The sequence below is a fragment of the Symphalangus syndactylus genome, chromosome 2 (genome assembly GCF_028878055.3).
Source record: "Symphalangus syndactylus isolate Jambi chromosome 2, NHGRI_mSymSyn1-v2.1_pri, whole genome shotgun sequence".
In the NCBI taxonomy this organism is placed as follows: Eukaryota; Metazoa; Chordata; class Mammalia; order Primates; family Hylobatidae; genus Symphalangus; species Symphalangus syndactylus.
The window spans coordinates 23502709-23520340 of NC_072424.2; the positions used below are offsets into that span (position 1 = coordinate 23502709).

General features: G+C 39.4%; 1 protein-coding gene across 4 annotated transcripts in view; it reads right to left on the reverse strand.

The window, feature by feature from the left end:
- The window catches only part of TRUB1 (TruB pseudouridine synthase family member 1), a 59562-nt gene extending 42137 nt beyond the window's left edge, over positions 1–17425 (reverse strand). For 2 of the 4 annotated variants that reach the window (XR_008652024.2, XR_008652025.2), the window contains exons 1-3: positions 17050–17391; positions 12863–12961; positions 4268–4323 (exon numbers count right to left, since the gene is read on the reverse strand). Coding sequence is in view for 2 of the 4 variants with exons in the window: in XM_055248268.2 (XP_055104243.1) it covers positions 4268–4323; positions 12863–12961; positions 17050–17335 (441 nt within the window). In the remaining 2 variants the exon portion in view is untranslated. Of the gene's footprint in view, positions 1–4267; positions 4324–12862; positions 12962–17049 lie in introns of all 4 variants that reach the window. The other 2 variants (XM_055248268.2, XM_055248278.2) reach the window with 2 other exon arrangements.
- Between the last annotated feature and the right edge of the window lie 207 nt (positions 17426–17632).

Consider the following 17632-nt stretch of genomic DNA (forward strand, 5'->3'; position numbering starts at 1 on the left):
GTACAACGTCTGCTATCCAGCTTTTGCTGAATGACTGGCTCAAAGAAAGTGTAATTTAGGGAAGATAGAAGAGGGACTATTTGCCCTCCTCTAGGTGACATTTTTATACTTAGATCAACTTAGGCCAAAGGAACACATCAGCCTAACCTCTCAGAATTTTACCTAAACTGTATTTTATGTAGCTCCATTTCTACATCTGTTGTAAAACTATTTTTGAAAATCACCATCTATCTGTCATTTAATATCCCTTATTGTCAGAAACTTCTTTCTGGCTTTAATGTTATGTAGCTCCATTTCTACATCTGTTGTAAAACTATTTTTGAAAATCACCATCTATCTGTCATTTAATATCCCTTATTGTCAGAAACTTCTTTCTGGCTTTAATGTCCAAGGAAAGTCTGTCTCTCCCTTAAAGAACCGGCATGCTTTCTCTTTCTGATGAGTGCAATATTTTGCCTACATCGCCAGCAATCACAGAGAGCAATGAAAAAAAAATGAAGTTAACTGTATTCAAGAGTTCCAACAGAACTTGCATGAGTAAAATTAATTTCAGGTGTCTACAGAACATGTGGCTAGAAAGCTCCAACAGGCCTGGACCTCAAGAGAGAGACTTGGGGATAAGTAAAATACTTAGGAATAGTAATAACAGTATTTAATGAGCAATTTCCGTACACAAGGCACTGTACAAAAAGCTCACATGCTTTTCACACACATTATACACATAATCCTAAATGATCAGGCAGGGGAAAAAAAAAAAAAGACTTGAGAAATATGATCACTGGCAGAACAAAGCTCACTCCAAGGCAGGAGAGGAAGACAATGAGGAACACAGAGCAGTGGCTCTTTTCTTAACTTTTACCCTGATCTGAATGGGAGGAAATGCAAGAAATGATTTGGGTGGTCTGATTAGTGTCTAGTCTTCACAGATGGAAGCAAAATAATGTGATGGCCTAGAGATTTTATTTAAAAGCCCGAATTTCATCTAGTAAGTGACAGTAGTTATATGAAGTTGCACTATGTTGAAGAAGATTCTAAGGGTGTTTCTTGATTCAGCAAGAAGAAATGTTAGCCATGTTCAATTAGCAATATCTCCAATTAGGACTGGCTAGGGAGAGAAGGCTGTCCTGTAATATGGCTGTAACAAGAACACTGAATATTTGCCATCCTAGAACTAAATATTTCTACTTTTGATGTAACTCCATCCTACACATACCAGAAGTCTAATTTTTCTAGTTGCACTGTGATGCAAATAAAAATTCATCTGTCAAAATAGGAAGTGAAGAAAAAGTGGACATTAGATCTGGGCCAAGTTAGGGGGCTGCAGCCACCATTTTTTTTTTTAATGAAATAGAAGGAAAAGTATCAAGAATACATCATACATAGGGTTAGAGTTGGATAAAGTTTGGATGTCTGTCCCCTCCAAATCTCATGTTGAAATGTAATCTCCAGTGTTGGAGGTGGGGCATGGTGGGAATTGTCTGGGTTATGAGGGCGGATCTCGCATGAATGGCTTGGTGCCCTCCCTGCAATAATGAGTTCATGCGAAATCTGGCTGTTTAAAAGAGCCTGGCACCTCCGCCTCTCTCTCTCTCACTCTCTCTCTCACCATGCGACATGGCCACAACTGTAAGCTTCCTGAGGCCCTCGCCAGAAGCAGATACCACCACCACGTTTCTTGTACAGACTTCAGAACCACGAGCCAAATAAACCTCTTTTCTTTATAAATTACCCAGCCTTGACTATTCCTTTACAGCAACACAAACAGACTAACACAAAGTTGTTTGATAAAATTTTTCCTTTTCATAAATGTATGTATCTATATGGTCATTACATATGTTTCTTACTATGGGTCTTAGTTAAAAAAATTTTGAAAGTCACTAGATAAGATGATCTCTAAGATTCCTTCTCGTTCTTTTAAAAAAAGAAAAAATATTTATTAACAGTTTTTAACTACTTTATATTAAAAAATTATCTTCAACATTAAACTCTTAATGATTTAGTTATTTTAACATGTACATAAAATTAAAAGGATAAGAAATATAAATAGCTAACAAGACAACGATGCCTATTTTTGAAATACCTAAGAACTAGGTTTCTGTAACAAGACGTGCCTGTGGTATTTCTATTTATGTTACAGTCATTTTGAGGATCAGTGATTTCACTGTATGACATTCAGGTTTCGTAGCTGAACAGCAAATTGGCTATTACAAAATTTATACCAGAGTCAATGATGTATTTACATTTTCAGTCATAATATTTCTGAAAATATGCCTGAAATTTACAAGTAAAATCTTTCAGTAATATGTAGTGTGCTGTGTTTGTGGTTTGGGTGAGGAGGGATGAACAACGAATATCTCAATGAACTCAACATATTTTATCTTGGTAAAAAAAAACAAACAAATTCCTTAATGTAAATATATCTTTTTTATTATTAACATAAAAGTGACTTGTTTATTGTATAGATTTTAGAAAATCCCAAATAATGTGAAAAAAAAAATCATCCATAATCCCATATTAAAAGTAAACACTGTTCATCTTTGGGAGTTCAGAAACAAATATTAAACAACTGGCAAAAACCAGTATCAGAAACAGATTCTAAACTCTGTGTGTCTGTAAGCACAATATACAAATTCACTGAGAAACTGTCAAATGCCTGCATTCTAATGCAATTTTTATACTCTAATTTTTCAACACCAATATTTTGAAGATTACAGAGCAAGCCACACTGAAGTTTTTCATTTATCAGAGGCACTAAGATTCCTTCCAATTGAATGGCACAGATTTTTATGCCAGTTGATAAACAAAATGAGATATCACATGCAGTATGTTCTCTGTGGCTTTTTAAAACCAATCAATCAATCAATCAATTAATCTATGTATCTATGTATCTATCTATCTACCTACCTACCTACCTACCTATCTAACTATCTACCTACCTACCTACCTACCTACGTAACTACCTACCTTATTATTTATTGAGATGGAGTCGTCTCACTCTGTCACCCACGCTGGTGTGCAGTGGAGTGATCTTGGCTCACTGCAACCTCCACCTCCTGGGTTCAAGTGATTCTCCTGCCTCAGCCTGCCGAGTAGCTGGTATTAAAGGTGTATAGCACCACGCCTGGATAATTTTTTTGGTATTTTTAACAGAGACGGGTTTCACCATGTTGGCCAGGCTAGTCTCGAAATCCTGACCTCAAGTGATCTGCCCGCCTCAGCCTTCCAAAGTGTTAGGATTACAGGCATGAGACACCACGCTCGGCCAGGGCTTTTATTTTAATACTTAAACCACTACTGTGTCAAGTGTTTTCCACAGGCCAGAATCTATAATAAGTTCAGAAAATGAGGTTGCATAAAACTTATTTAGCAATTTTACATTGCTATATTTTAATTATATTTTACAAAAGTCATCAATCAGTCTGCAATGAACTGGAAATTGTTTTTTAAATGGTCTTTGACTACAGATTTTTTTAAAGAAACAAAAATCATTTTATCAACAATTTATATCACATTTAGAGAAAGAGTTTTAAAACAAAGTTTATTCCAGGAACATAATGAAATTTTTCGCTACCTCTTGGCATACTAAGCTTCCTTCCACGTGCATTTTCATTGGCCCTTAGTCTCAGCACTCATAACCAGCACCTAATTACTCATTAGGATACTGATATTATTCTCTCTTTGAGAGGTGGAAGAGACCCCTTCTACCAGCAGTTCACAGCTTTCCAGCCTCTCCTGCCTCCAAATAACCTCTTCTCTCTTCTATCAAGTGCCTGGAAAAGTGCTTTTGGATCTATTCAAGGTTACTCTCATACATGAACATACTTTATCATCTTAAAGAGGCCCTACTCTTTTCTTTAATAAACATTTTATAACCATTGAACAAAGCATATTTTTGCTCAAGGGGCATGGTTTACAAAATAGTATTGTTTCTATAAAAATTCCAAGGTTTAAAAAAGTCTGTCACTAGAGTTTATGACCTCTAAGTCCCAATCATCTAAGAAATATGATGTTTTAAAAGTCTAAATATAATTTTGGTAAATGATGAGCACTGTAGCATTGTTTCTTTAAGTATAATTGGTTTTTCAATGAAGAATTTCCAATTTTCAGTCTCGATATTTTCAATCTCAGATATGTTTACAGACATAATTAATACTCAGGAATGATACCCATTCATGCAGTTTACTCAGTTTTTTTATTTGATAAAAATCCAATACATGTAGATCATTAAGAACATTAAAGAAAAACAGAACTATTTCAGTATTCTTACCTTGGACCCCGACAACATACTGGTCAACATTTTTGTTCCGCTTCCAATTCCAACAACTACAAATCAAAGAAAGAAATATTACGACACTCTGTTAGGAAAACTAGGTTTTTAAAATAACTATATATTTTGGTCATAATTTCCCAGCTTAGGTAATGTGAAGTGGGAAAGAGCAGATATTTAGCAAAACTTTAGGGATCCTATTACTCCAAACAATTGAACTTGTCATGCAGCTAAGAAATTCTAAAGAAGGGACGAGAGAAGACCTTTCTCCCCATTCTCAAAGTATTAAACTCAGTAGAAACCTTAACCCAGCCAATTAGATAATGAAGCCTTAGAACAATCTCAAAGGACGTACTGGAATTTTATATGGGCACCAGTGAAAAACACATGGCACAATTAACCATGTTCAAGTGGGTATGATAAAGTCTTTTGACAGAATTCATTATTAAACAAAGCAAAAGCCATTATCATAGCTAATGAACCATTTAAAGATGATTAGCACCCAGCAGTATATACAATCAAGAAAAGAGAAACATAACAAATCAGTCTAACACAAAGAAGAATGCAAGGTAAAATGAAGGCTGAAGAATGTATTTTAACAGAGACCAAAGTACAACAATGGCCTACCTTTCTCTTAAATTTCAAACATTATTCATACGACAACACATTTCACTTGGTGAGGGTGAGAGGATTTAGTCACTTCTCTTTTTGTTAAGAAGCCACATTTTTGTAAGAATAGAAATATTTGTCATCAACAGATACAACTGTGCATAAGAACACAATACAACCACCACAATTCAGAATTATAAGAGCAAACAAGGACTAGTGATTGGCAAACTGGAAAAAATAGCTCCAATATTTACAGCAAATATCATTCAGTAAGTTTACCACGTATCAGATTCTACTCTAAATGCTCTCCTTTCATTATCCCATTTAATCCTTATAAGAACTTTAAAAGGCCAGGTGTGGTGGCTCACGCCTGTAATCCCAGCATTTTGGGAGGTTGAGGTGGGTGGACCACCTGAGGGCAGGAGTTCGAGACCTGCATGACCAACATGGAGAAACCCCGTCTCTACTAAAAATACAAAATTAGCTGGGTATGGTGGCGCATGCCTGTAATCCCAGCTACCTGGGAGGCTAAGGCAGGAGAATCGCTTGAACCCAAGAGGCAGAGGTTGTGTTGAGCCAATATCATACCATTGCACTCCAGCCTGGGTGACAAGAGCAAAACACCATCTCAAAACAAAAACAAAAACAAAAAAAAAACTTTAAAAGATAGTATAATTACCCCTGTTGATAGATGAGGAAACAGGAATAAGAGACTAAGAACTTCGTCCAGCATCTCACAACCAGTACCTGGTAGAGTTAAGATTCAAACCAAATGGTCTAAGAGCAGACCCCCCTTCCTTTCCATTCCCTCTGCCACCTTAACTCACCTAGGCTTTCTTCTCACTGCAACCAGCCTACATCCCGGCAAACCTGAGAGTTCTACATCCTATCCCCTCCTCTTCCAATCCATACCACTTCATAACCATTTCTGAAATCCTATTTTTCACATTACAAAGCCCCCCAAACAATCCTTAGTAGGGTCCCAGTGCCTACAGCACCAACTCTTTATTAAAGTATTCAAAGTCAATCCTTTGAAGCCCAGCTCAAGCCCCAACTCATTCATAAAGTCTATTCCAACCTCCTCAAAACTTATATGACACTCATCTGTATTGATCCTTCTAAGTCATATAGCTCAAGGTCTAGGATCAAAAACAGTCTGTCCTCAGTAATCCTCTGAAGAGCATAATACTCTTCAAATGACAGAACTTGTAGATACTGCTGCTGATGAGGCAAACAGGAAAGATTCAATGCAGTTCAATTCCATTCAAATAAATCTCCAACCAATTTTTTTTTTAACAACTACTATGCACATAATCCCAAGAGGAATACTTCTAATGTAAAAACAAAGAAATCTGTGACACATTTCCTAACTTCGAAACAGCTTATAATCTCATCAGGAAAATAAAATACAGAAAAATCACAGTGCTCAAGAAACGTTGCCTAATGAGTGAATAATGCTAAATAACAATATGATAGTATATGATTAAGTGTCAAATGAACAGAGAGAGAACTGCTGCCAAAGCAGGGCAAAGGTGGGAGCATCCTAAACGGCTAAAGAGGCCAGAGAATGCTTCATTCAAGCATTTCAGAGTTTGTATTAGGCCTTTAAAGCATGTATAGGGAACACAACAGAGAGAAGAGAAGCATGTTCTAAAAAAGAAAATAATTGCACAAACTCTCAGATATAAGGATGAGAACAGCAGGTTTATCAACTGAACACAGGGTGTCTTAGAAGCAGGCTGACATGTTTGACTTTGACATGGCTGAAATACTGAACTCATGATGGTTTCTGAGCTAGTTTAGTGACCCAGAAGGATAAAATTTAAAAGAAGGTATCTTAGAGTTACCCAGCTTAATCCTCTCATTTTATACCTAAGAATAAGCAAGTGCCATTGAAGTGAGGTGATTAGTGAAAGCAGAATTTTAGGAAGACTATATGGTGGTGGCATATAGAAAAATTATCTGGAGTTGGGACCAGCAGCTTTTCATTCACAGGTTAGTTTCCCGGACAGAATTTTTACTCAGCATTTTTTCCCTTCAATCATTCAAAATTGTATTCAGTACTTATTGTGCAGGCACAGAAATAAATAAGACCTGGCTTCAGCTGTGATTTAACAATCTTATAGGGAGACAAATATTAACAAAAACTAAGAGAACAAAATGAAATTTTACATTAGCAGTATAGAAGAGCAGCAGGCAGGCTTCAAAGGTAGGAAACAGCATTTCAGCTGAACCTGGAAAGGTCAGTAGGACTTCTACAACCAAAGGTGCCGAGAGAGATGAGCAGCTTATAAAAGAAAAACATGAGCAAAGGCACCACGTTTGAAAAGGTGTGGAGAATTTAGAGAGTAGATGAATAACAGGGTTTTCCACGCACTGTCGCACAATTACTACTCTCCTACTCTGTCTCCCAAGTGTTCTGTGCTCACTCAAATGTCTTTTCCGTTAAAAAAACAAAAACAAAAACAACTATCTCCAAACTTATCCAATGTGCTAGTATCCTATTCTCAAATCAAAAAGAAAGAATTTGTTTATGATGAGAGTCTCTTTAGGACAGGCATGGACTCTATACATGTATTTCCAGCTTTCTGTAGGATCACCTTACAAGATCTGTATCTTTCCAATAGTAGGAATCTATTTTAAGAATCTGAAACACCTGGCTGACACAGATATGTGGGTAAAAACTAAAAACAAAACAAACAAAAAGTTCTATCTATAAAGACATCTCTCACAAAATCAGTTCTGACAAAACTCTGGTAATAACCTCAGTGACCTCAAACAGGGAAATGGTTAATAAATTGTATTTTAGCCATATGATGGAACATTTTATAGCCATTAAAAATAAAGTTTACAAAGAGCTTACCAACATGAACAATGTTTATGTTACAATGTTAAGTTTAAAAAATGGATATATAAGTATACACAGTGAAGTAGTGCTCAACTTTAAAAATCTGCATAGACAAAAAGCTACAAGGAAATATGGCAAAAATGTTAACTACTGATGAAAGGTGGAAAATGGATAAATTTTTATTTTCAACTTTCTTGTATTTTCTAAATTTTCCCACTGTTTCTATAACCTCTAAAGTTAAAAACAATTTTTTTGAAATGGTATATAGAAATTTTATTTACATTTTAAGTGATTTATGATAAATAGGTATATTCCTTTCCTATTGCTACTGTAACAAATTACCAATCTGTCTTAAAACAATACAAACTTTTTATCATACAGTTGCAGAGGTCAGAACCCTGAAAGAGGTTTAACTAGGCCTCAAATCAAAGGGTTGGCTTGACTCTGTTCTTCTCTGGAGCTGCTAGAGGAGAATCCTTCACGAGAGCCTCTCTGGAGGACCTTTTTTTTTTTTTTGCCTCCTCCAGCTTTTAGAGGCTGCCCCCATTCTTCTGCCTGTGATCCCCTTCACTCTTCAAAGCCAGCAACCACATTACTCCAACCTCTGCTTCCACTGTCACATCTCCTCTGACTCTCCCTTCTGCCTCCTCTTCCACTTTTAAAGATTATGATTACATTGGGTCCACTTGGAAATTCCAGGATAATCTATCATAAAGTCAGCTGATTAGCAACATCAATTCCATCTACAACCCTAATGTTCCTTGTGATGTAACCTAATATATTCACAGGTTATGGAAATTAGGACACGGACACCTTTAGAGGGCCATTATTTTGCCTACCACGTATTTTTGACAAACTTGTGAACCCTCTAGCAATTATGCTGTAGAATTATAAACCTGAATTTCAGGTTATAATCTTAAATTGTCAGCTAAATTCTTAATCTGCACCATTAATATTGCAAAAAAAAATGTTGAAAGTAAAGGTATATTTTTTTCGCACAGGTACAGTTTTAGTTTTTTGTTTGTTTGTTTTTTTCAAAAAAGACCTTTTGGCCGGGCATGGTGGCTCACACCTGTAATCCCAGCACTTTGGGAGGCCGAGGTGGGCAGATCACTTGAGATCAGGAGTTCAAGACCACCCTGGTCAACATGATGAAACCCTGACTCTACTAAAAATACAAAAATTAGCAGGGCGTGGTGGCAGTCGCCTATAATCCCAGCTAGTCAGGAGGCTGAAGCAGGAGAATCAGTTGAATTTGGGAGATGGAGGTTGCAGTGAGCCGAGATCACGCCACTGCACTCAAGCCTGGACAACAGAGCAAGACTCATCTCAAAAAAATAAATAAATAAAAATAAAAAAGACCTGTATACAGCACTTCACAGGATAAAGTATATATCTATATACTACAGGTATTTTGTAAGATATTTTTGAAAACCTTTTGACTCAGTTTTGGTAGACATTATCTTCTTTTAAGAGATGAAGACACATTCAGTGAAGTTACGGGATTTTCTTAGGATGTATATAGTTAGTAATTAAAGCAGCCAGTAGCCAGTGTACAAACCGAAGTATGATTAGAGTTCAGTGTTTATTTTACCACACAATCAAAAATCAACTTCTCATAAGTTTCCAGAACTGCTAACTTGGACAACAAACATCCCTTACTCTGTGACTAAACACCTACAATTTTTTAAACTTTATCTCTCCTCGGAAATCACATGCATTAAAAGAAAAATTAATATATCTGACATATGAACATATTATATCATCATAAAAGTCCCTGTGTGATCAAATATAAATTAAGCCTCCAACCAGAAAACTGTTTCCAATACAATTTCTTCCATGCATACAAATCTCAGCCCCTTCATAATACTAAAATGGAAGCTTCAACAAGATCCCTTAGGCCAAGAGTGTCCAATCTTTTGGCTTCCCTGGGTCACAGTGAAAGAAGAATTGTCTTGGGCCACATACATAATACACTAACAATAGCTGATGAGCTTAAAAAAAAATAAAAATCACAAAAAAACTCATGGTTTGTTTTTTTTTTTGAGACAGAATCTCTGTAGCCCAGGCTGGAGTGCAGTGGCGGGCGCAAGATCTCGGCTCACTGCAAGCTCCGCCCCCCGGATTCACGCCATTCTCCTGCCTCAGCCTCTCCGAGTAGCTGGGACTACAGGCACCCACCACCACGCCCAAAAAACTCATGATGTTTTAAGAAAGTTTACAAATTTGTGTAGGGCTGCATTCAAAGCCACCCTAGGCCACATGCAGCCCACAGGCCAAAGGTTGGACAAGCTAGCCTTAGGTTCAGGGTAAAAACTAAACTTTCATTCACTGCCTTGAATATCACTATTTTCTGCATACCAATGAAGAACCGCCACCAGAAATTAATAGAATTGATCTAGTCATAAACAAGCAACCAATCTTATCCTCTCTTTCCTTGTATTTGTGGTGCCACGCCTGGAAAACAGTAAAGCAGAAGGGTTAGAAACACAGGCTTCAACTCAAAGGCCAACTCTAATCAACTGGTATAGGCTACTGAAGTGCTAAGCTGATAAGAATCATGAAGCCCTAATTCCTGCCAAGAGCACAGGGCATGAGAAACAAAAGCAGGAGCACCAGGTATCTGCCATCCACAATAGGGCAGATGCTTTGGAACTGAGCAGATCTGGGCTCATATCCTGACTTTGTCACTCACTAATTCTATGACAGTGAACATGTTACTTTATCTCTCAGGGTCTTCCTTTCTTCTTCTGTAAAATGGGGATAGTAATAACCTCTCTTATAGGTTACAATGAGAATTAAAGTATAGAACTTATGAATGCCCAAAACGGAAGACCTTATATACAGTAAGTGCTCAATAAACGCTTGTTATTATTAGCTGGGGTTTTTGTTTTGTTTTGCTTGTTTTTTTGGAGTGCAGTGGTGCAATCACAGATCACTGCAGCCTCAACTTCCCAGGCTCCAGTGATCCTCCCACCTCAGCCTCCCAAGTAGCTGGGACTATAGGTATGTGTCACCACACCCAGCTAATTTTTAAATTTTTTATAGAGATGGGGTTTCACCATATTGTCTAAGCTGGTCTTGGACTCTTGGGTTCAAGCAATCCACCTACCTCGGCCTCCTAAAGTACTGGGATTATAAGCATGAGTCACTGTGCCCAGCCTGATTTTTTCTATTTTATGTTTGTTTATTTATTTATTTATTTATTTATTGAGACGGAGTTTCGCTCTTGTCACCCAGGCTGGAGTGCAGTGGCACCATCTCAGATCACTGCAACCTCTGTCTCCTGGGTTCAAGTGATTCTCCTGCCTCAGCCTCCCGAGTAGCTGGCATTACAGGCACACGCCACCATGCCCGGCTAATTTTTGTATTTTTAGTAGAGACAGGGTCTCACCGTGTTGGCCAGATTGGTCTCGAACTGATTTTTTCTATTTTAACCTCAAGTAAAAATATTATTGCCAACATAAATCTATAATTTTAGAAAATACAAAATCATACAGTTTATAATGTTCTTGAAGCATACCATTTTCTTCACCAATTTTATCCTTTTAAATAAGCACTCATTTACTTTGGATAGCTTAGATCAAGGTTTGCTGTTGTTTCTTTGTACCTAATTTTTGCTCTAAATGAAACTGAATAAAATATAAAATACCAGAGCATGTAAAAACATAAGTATTGTTCCATAAAAGTTTGTTTCTCATATGTGGGGAAGGGGGCACTGAGAGGGATCCCAATGTATGTAGGTAGTTCTGTGACTAAGGATGCAGTTACAGAGTAAAATATACCCTAGCCTGTGTATATACACTTTAGCAGTCCATTAAGTTGGACTTCAGAATCTCTACCAGGTGCAAAAAAAAAAAAAAAAAAAGAGATGGAATAAAAAGGATAAAATATTTTTATTCCCTTCAATCAATTCTACCAATTTTCCTTCACAAGCAATAAACCAGTCAACTAATACATCTCGAGCAGAAAATGACTTCCTCTCAAGCTTCCCCTTCTCAAGAGAGTTGATCTCAGAGATTAGATTAGAGATAGGCAGACAAACGGAGCCTTCTACCTTGTCAGGAATCCCCAAGACCAGCACACATTCGAAGATTGATATATAGCTCAGAATTTCACAGTGATGTAGTAAGAATACACAGCTGGACCATAAGAGAAAAAGACACAGAGAAATCTGGGCACAAGCTTCCTTATCCTCTCTCCCTCCTGTGAGGGGATGCTGACGCGTGCTGCTTTCTCCAACAACAAAAAAAGCGGTAACACGTGTGCAATGTTTCTCTCAGGGAAGCTCATTAGAAACTCAGTGCCCAAAGCTGTGTTTTGTTTTGTTTGTTTTGGTTTGTTTTGGTTTTGTGACAGAGTCTCCCTCTGTCGCCCAGGCTGGAGAGCAGTGGTGCCATCTCGGCTTACTGCAAACTCTGCCTGCCAGGTTCAAGCGATTCTCCTGCCTCAGCCTCCCAAGTAGCTAGGATTACAGGCACATGCCACCACACCCAGCCAATTTTTGTATTTTTAGAAGAGACAGGGTTTCACCATGTTGGTCAGGCTGGTCTTGAATTCCTGACCTCGTGATCCACCGCGCCTCAGCCTCCCAAAGTGCTGGGATTACAGGCATGAGCCACTGCACCCGGCCCCAGTGCCCAAAGCTTTTATTGGGGATTTGACAGGATGATCACTCAGGCACCCTCTGCCTTAGCAGTGGAACAAAATTCCAGATTCCTAGAAGGAAAGCTGGTGTTCTCAGAAACATCTGAGGCACAGCCAACCAGCCTTATCAGACAGAGAAGGGTGGGAACACTCCCAAAATCCAAGTTCCCAGATACTAGCCAAGGGCAAGCTGTCCACGCAGGCCTTTCTAAAGATAGTAATTTCAGGCCTGCTATGTTAACTCTTTTCTGCACAGAGAGAAACCTTTTTTCAAAGTCCCATCCATACATAAAAGTAGCTATTTCTAACAGCCTTGTAGGCCTTGTACCATTTAAGGGCTTCTTTAAAAGATGGCACTATACATATCCAGTAGATCTGAAACATTCCAAAATAGACTGAAAAATAGAAGGCTTTAGTCAATCTATCTGTTCTCAACCAGTGTTTCTTTCTGATATTAAGTGACAGTGGACACTTCCTTTCATATCTCTTACCCAGAACTCCTCGGGCTGCGCTGTCTAGAGTCCCTCCGTGCCCAATTTTCAAAGTCTGCTTTTTCCTCTTGGTCCATTCTGGACAAGGCATTCCAGCTTCTACGAGAGAAATGGGGATGAAGAAAAGGTGATTACCAAGACAAATGAAGTAGGATCTCCGTAAACTTGGGAGGAAGAGGGAATGGCATTTTCAAAACAAAAAGTATTATACAAACTTTACATGTTGAGACTATGACCTCATTACTAGCAAAGAAAAGATTTTAAAATAGACATTCCCTAAATTATAAAGAAAGAGTATTCCAAAATTAGCTATCAAGACAGTAGAATTCATTCTCTAAGAGAAAAACGGCATTTTTAAAAGGTGGGTAAATATCCAAGCTAACCCGCAAAAATCTAGTAAATTCTTGGTAGTGGTGGGCTGTTAGAGAATCACGAAAAGAAGTTAATTTTTATATAGAAAGATACTTTTAAAAGTCCTCAATTTCCATTTCTAAATCTCTTCCATGGTCTTTGCTGCTATCTCCAGCTACCTAACATTGCGAGTACATCTCATGCAGGGCTACTTCTAAATACACTAAATTCCCAAACTCCCTGTATTCGCTGTCTCCCTCTCCTAACCAAAATTTTCAATTCATTAAAGAAGAGAATCTAGGCCGGGTGCAGTGGCTCACACCTGTAATCCCAGCACTTTGAGAGGCCGAGGCGGGCAGATCACGAGGTCAGGAGATCAAGACCATCCTGGCTAACATGGTGAAACCCCATCTCTACTAAAAATACAAAAAATTAGCCAGGCGCGGTGGTGGGTGCCTGTAGTCCCAGCTATTTAGGAGGCTGAAGCAGGAGAATGGAGTGAACCTGGGAGGCGGAGTTTGCAGTGAGCTAAGATCGTGCCACTGCACTCTAGCCTGGGCAACAGAGCAAGACTCCGTCTCAAAAAAAAAAAAAAAACGAAGGAAGCGAATCTCAACAAAACGTTACACGGAAAGCAGCTAAGATTAAGTTGCACCTTAACTTCCTAAGCATTTAGATTTTTAAAAAGAGGATGCCAGCCTGGCTTATCTCATATTCCTGTTGTAAATATAAAGTGAGCCGGGCACAGTGGCTCATGCCTGTAATCCCAGCACTTTGGGAGGCCGAGATGAGTGGCTCACTTGAACCTGGAAGTTTGAGACCAGCCTGGCCAACACAGGGAAACCCTGTCTCTACCCAAAATAAAACACAAAAATTAGCTGGGCATGGTGGTGTGCACCTATAGTACCAGCTACTGGAGAGGCTTAGGTGAGAGGACTGCTTGAGCTCAGGAGGCAGAGGTTGCAGTAAGCCAAGATTGTGCCACTGTATTCCAGCCTGGGCAACAGAGTGAGATCCTGCCCTGTTTAAAAAAAAAAAGAAAAAGATAATGCAAAATAATGTTACTTGAAAGTACTTTGGGGAGACAGAGCCAGTGCTTCCTTCTGGATAAATATAAATTGTTTTGATGATGGCATATAACATACTGAGAGAGTGTTGGCTATTAGACTTCAAGTGAGAAAGAAGAGAAAAGCAGGAACTGCTATATTGATCTATACCTGCCCCCAAGCCCATCAAACCTTCCTTATCAACACTGACACTGAGCAGAAAGAAAATAAAGCAAACAAAACGAAAAGAGTGGACAGAGAAGGGAGGAGGGAAAACAAAGCAACAGTGGAAATGCAGAAGCCAGATTAAATGGCCAAAAGGTTATGCTGAGTGGCTCAGCCTCCCAACAAAATTACCACGCTACTGAGTCAGAACCATGGTCTCTGGAACACCCTGGCGTCATTCTCTAATTATGACATCACCATACTTAGAAGGGTATGGTTGTCTGCTTTGACATAAACTTCTAAGGCCAGACCTCGGTTTCAAACCCTTGACCTGTCACTTGCAATCCATCATGGATCTCTCACTCATAAATTGACAGAAACCTTTTGGGGAACTCTTTATATTTTCAACTTGACACCCCTTGGAGTAAGAAGGCCCCATAAATATACTATCTTCCCTTTGTGCCCAAATATACCTCCTTCTAACTTGCAGACATACTGCCTCTACTATATAAAGTTGGGAATTTGGTTCACCCCACTGAACTAAGTATTTGTGGACTTTTATTATTTTCTAGCTATATAATTCTGGTACACTTAGGGCTTTGAAGGATCCCAACAGACAAAGAATAGGGATTGTAGTATAACAGGAATCAATGCAAAGAAAGACAAGGAATGGTATTAGAGAACACAACCACTGATTGTGGTTGTCAAACATGGCATTAGAATGTCTTTAAGAACCTTCCCAAGGCCGGGAGCAGTGGCTCATGCCTGTAATCCCAGCACTTTGGGAGGCTGAGGTGGGTGGATCACCTAAGGTCGGGAGTTCAAGACCAGCCTGACTAACATGGAGAAACCCCGTCTGTACTAAAAATACAAATCAGCCAGAGGTGGTGGTGCATGCCTGTAATCCCAGCTACTTGGGAGGCTGAGGCAGGAGAATCACTTGAACCCGGGAGGCAAAGGTTGCGGTGAGCCGAGATTGTGCCATTGCACTCCAGCCTGGGCAACAACAGCAAAATTCCATCTCAAAAAACAAAACAAAACAAAACAAAACAAAAAAACTTACCAAGTAATTCTGACAGCCAGTTACAATGACATTTGGAAAGCCCTAGCCTAACTAACATAAATACAGAATAGGCCAATCACAAGCAATATAGAAATCGAGGATAATGAGAATGTCTCTAGCTAAAGGTTCTAGCCTAGCAACAGCCTTGAAACAATCATTTTAACCAAGATTCAACAAGAAACTTCAGTTCTTAGAGGCAGATTAGCCAGAAAGCCAGAATATGGCTTTGTCAGAAACTTGTCTGAAAGAATGGTAATCATTACCTTAAGGATAAAAAAAAAAGAAACCCAGAGTTTAACTAACCAATCAGGAAAGCAGCAGTTCTATGAAGGAAAACTAAAAAACTATGATGACACCACAATACATATCCTTGATGCAATTCCTCACTTTGACGTCCTCTGTATGACCCATCCTTTCAGGCAACAAAGCAAAACTTTAATAAAAGAATGAGTAGTCGTGATACGGGAATTAAACATCTGCAGGAGTGTACCTATTTGCCCATAAACATTTAAATCTGTACTGTCAGTTATAATTCCCATCAGAATAATTTGTTTTTGCATTTTTTTTAAGTGTAAAGTTTTCCATGGGACACCAAACAATGTAAGAAAGTCCCTGTACTGGTTTAATGGCGAGACAGAATACGGCCAAACTCTGGAGGGCCTTGAATAACCTAGCTAACTAGTTTTACCACCACAAGGTGCAGAAATTACTAGGCTATCAGCTCAGTTAAGGTAAGAGACAGTATCTTTCATCTTCCAAGTCTCTATAGGCTAGCATAGACCTGGCTTATTGTATATGTCCAATGAACCTAAGGATCCTGGATGCTTTATGTGTGAAATCATCCAAGCTGATTAACGGGGTGATTCTTTAGGCTTTTCTAGTATTTTCCCAGTGTACGTGAATAAACGAATCAATAAAATGAACACTCTCAGCTTAGTGGCCAAGTTATATTTAGCGTTCCTCAAATGTGGTCCATAAACTACTTACACTGGAATCACCTGGAGCAACTATTTAGAATTGCAGTTTCCTAAAAATACCCCGAACTCTCCGAATCACAATCTCGGACACGGCAGGGATTAGGAATCTGTATTCGTACAAGATACTAAGTAATTGTTAGGCCCACTAAAATGTGAAAACGACTATATTAAGTCTTGGTTAACGAAGTATATCTGCATCTCCAATACATTTTGAGGAATGCAACTTTAGGGGTGCAGAGCCAGTACTTCCTTTTGGGGTTCATCCACATGAACCCAACAAAAGCCTCCTGACGGATCGATCAGATTACAGAAAATAGGTCTGCACGCCCAAGGGCAGGGTTTTATTGTGTAAGTATGGGTTTTTTTCCTCCCGTTGAGAACTACAACTGCCAAGTAGGCTACAAGAGTTCGTGCCAGGGCAAGTCCAAGCCCGAGATGCCCGAGATTCCTGTCCAGAGCTAATTCAAAGGTCATTCTCCCTTTCTCCTCCTTTTGTCTCTTGAATCACGAGCGTCGCAAAAAGCCTAATGTGCTTCCCCTCTCGCAGCGGCCGCCTCAGCCTGGTCCCCACCCGGGCTGCAGTACCTGCCAGCAGCTTCTCCTTCAACCGATTCAGCAGCTCGGCTGAAGTGGGCCCTTTGGGCTTGTGCACGGCGAACACGCCGCTCAAGGACAGCAGCTTGGTGGCCAAAGCGGCCTTGGAGACCCTGGCTTCGGATCCGGTCCTGGCCGCGGCCGCAACCACCGTGGCTGCAGCCCTTGCTGGCGGGGTCGCAGCCATTGCTGCGACCCTTCCTGCAGTTTCAAGGACAGGGGATGTGTCTGTTTTCAAAGACGACGAAGACACCACCCCCGCCTCAGAAGCGGCCATACTTTCGTAGCCCAGACTTGTTTCATCGCGGAGATGCACGCTGATGATGCAACAAGAATGCGCCTGACAGGACCCTCTTCCTCATACCGCGAAGCTGCGCAGAACGGAGAGGTCGCAAGGACTTGTGGGAATTGTAGTCCGTGGCCTTCCCATATAGACCAAGAGCTTGCTGTGCCCTTGTACTTTAAATAGAAAATTTTAAATGTTGACTTTTCCTGAGGCTTGTGAAGATCCATGGCTTCCTGGGCTCACTGCTTCATTGACTGTATTGTGCTCTTACATTCAGGTTCAGAATTA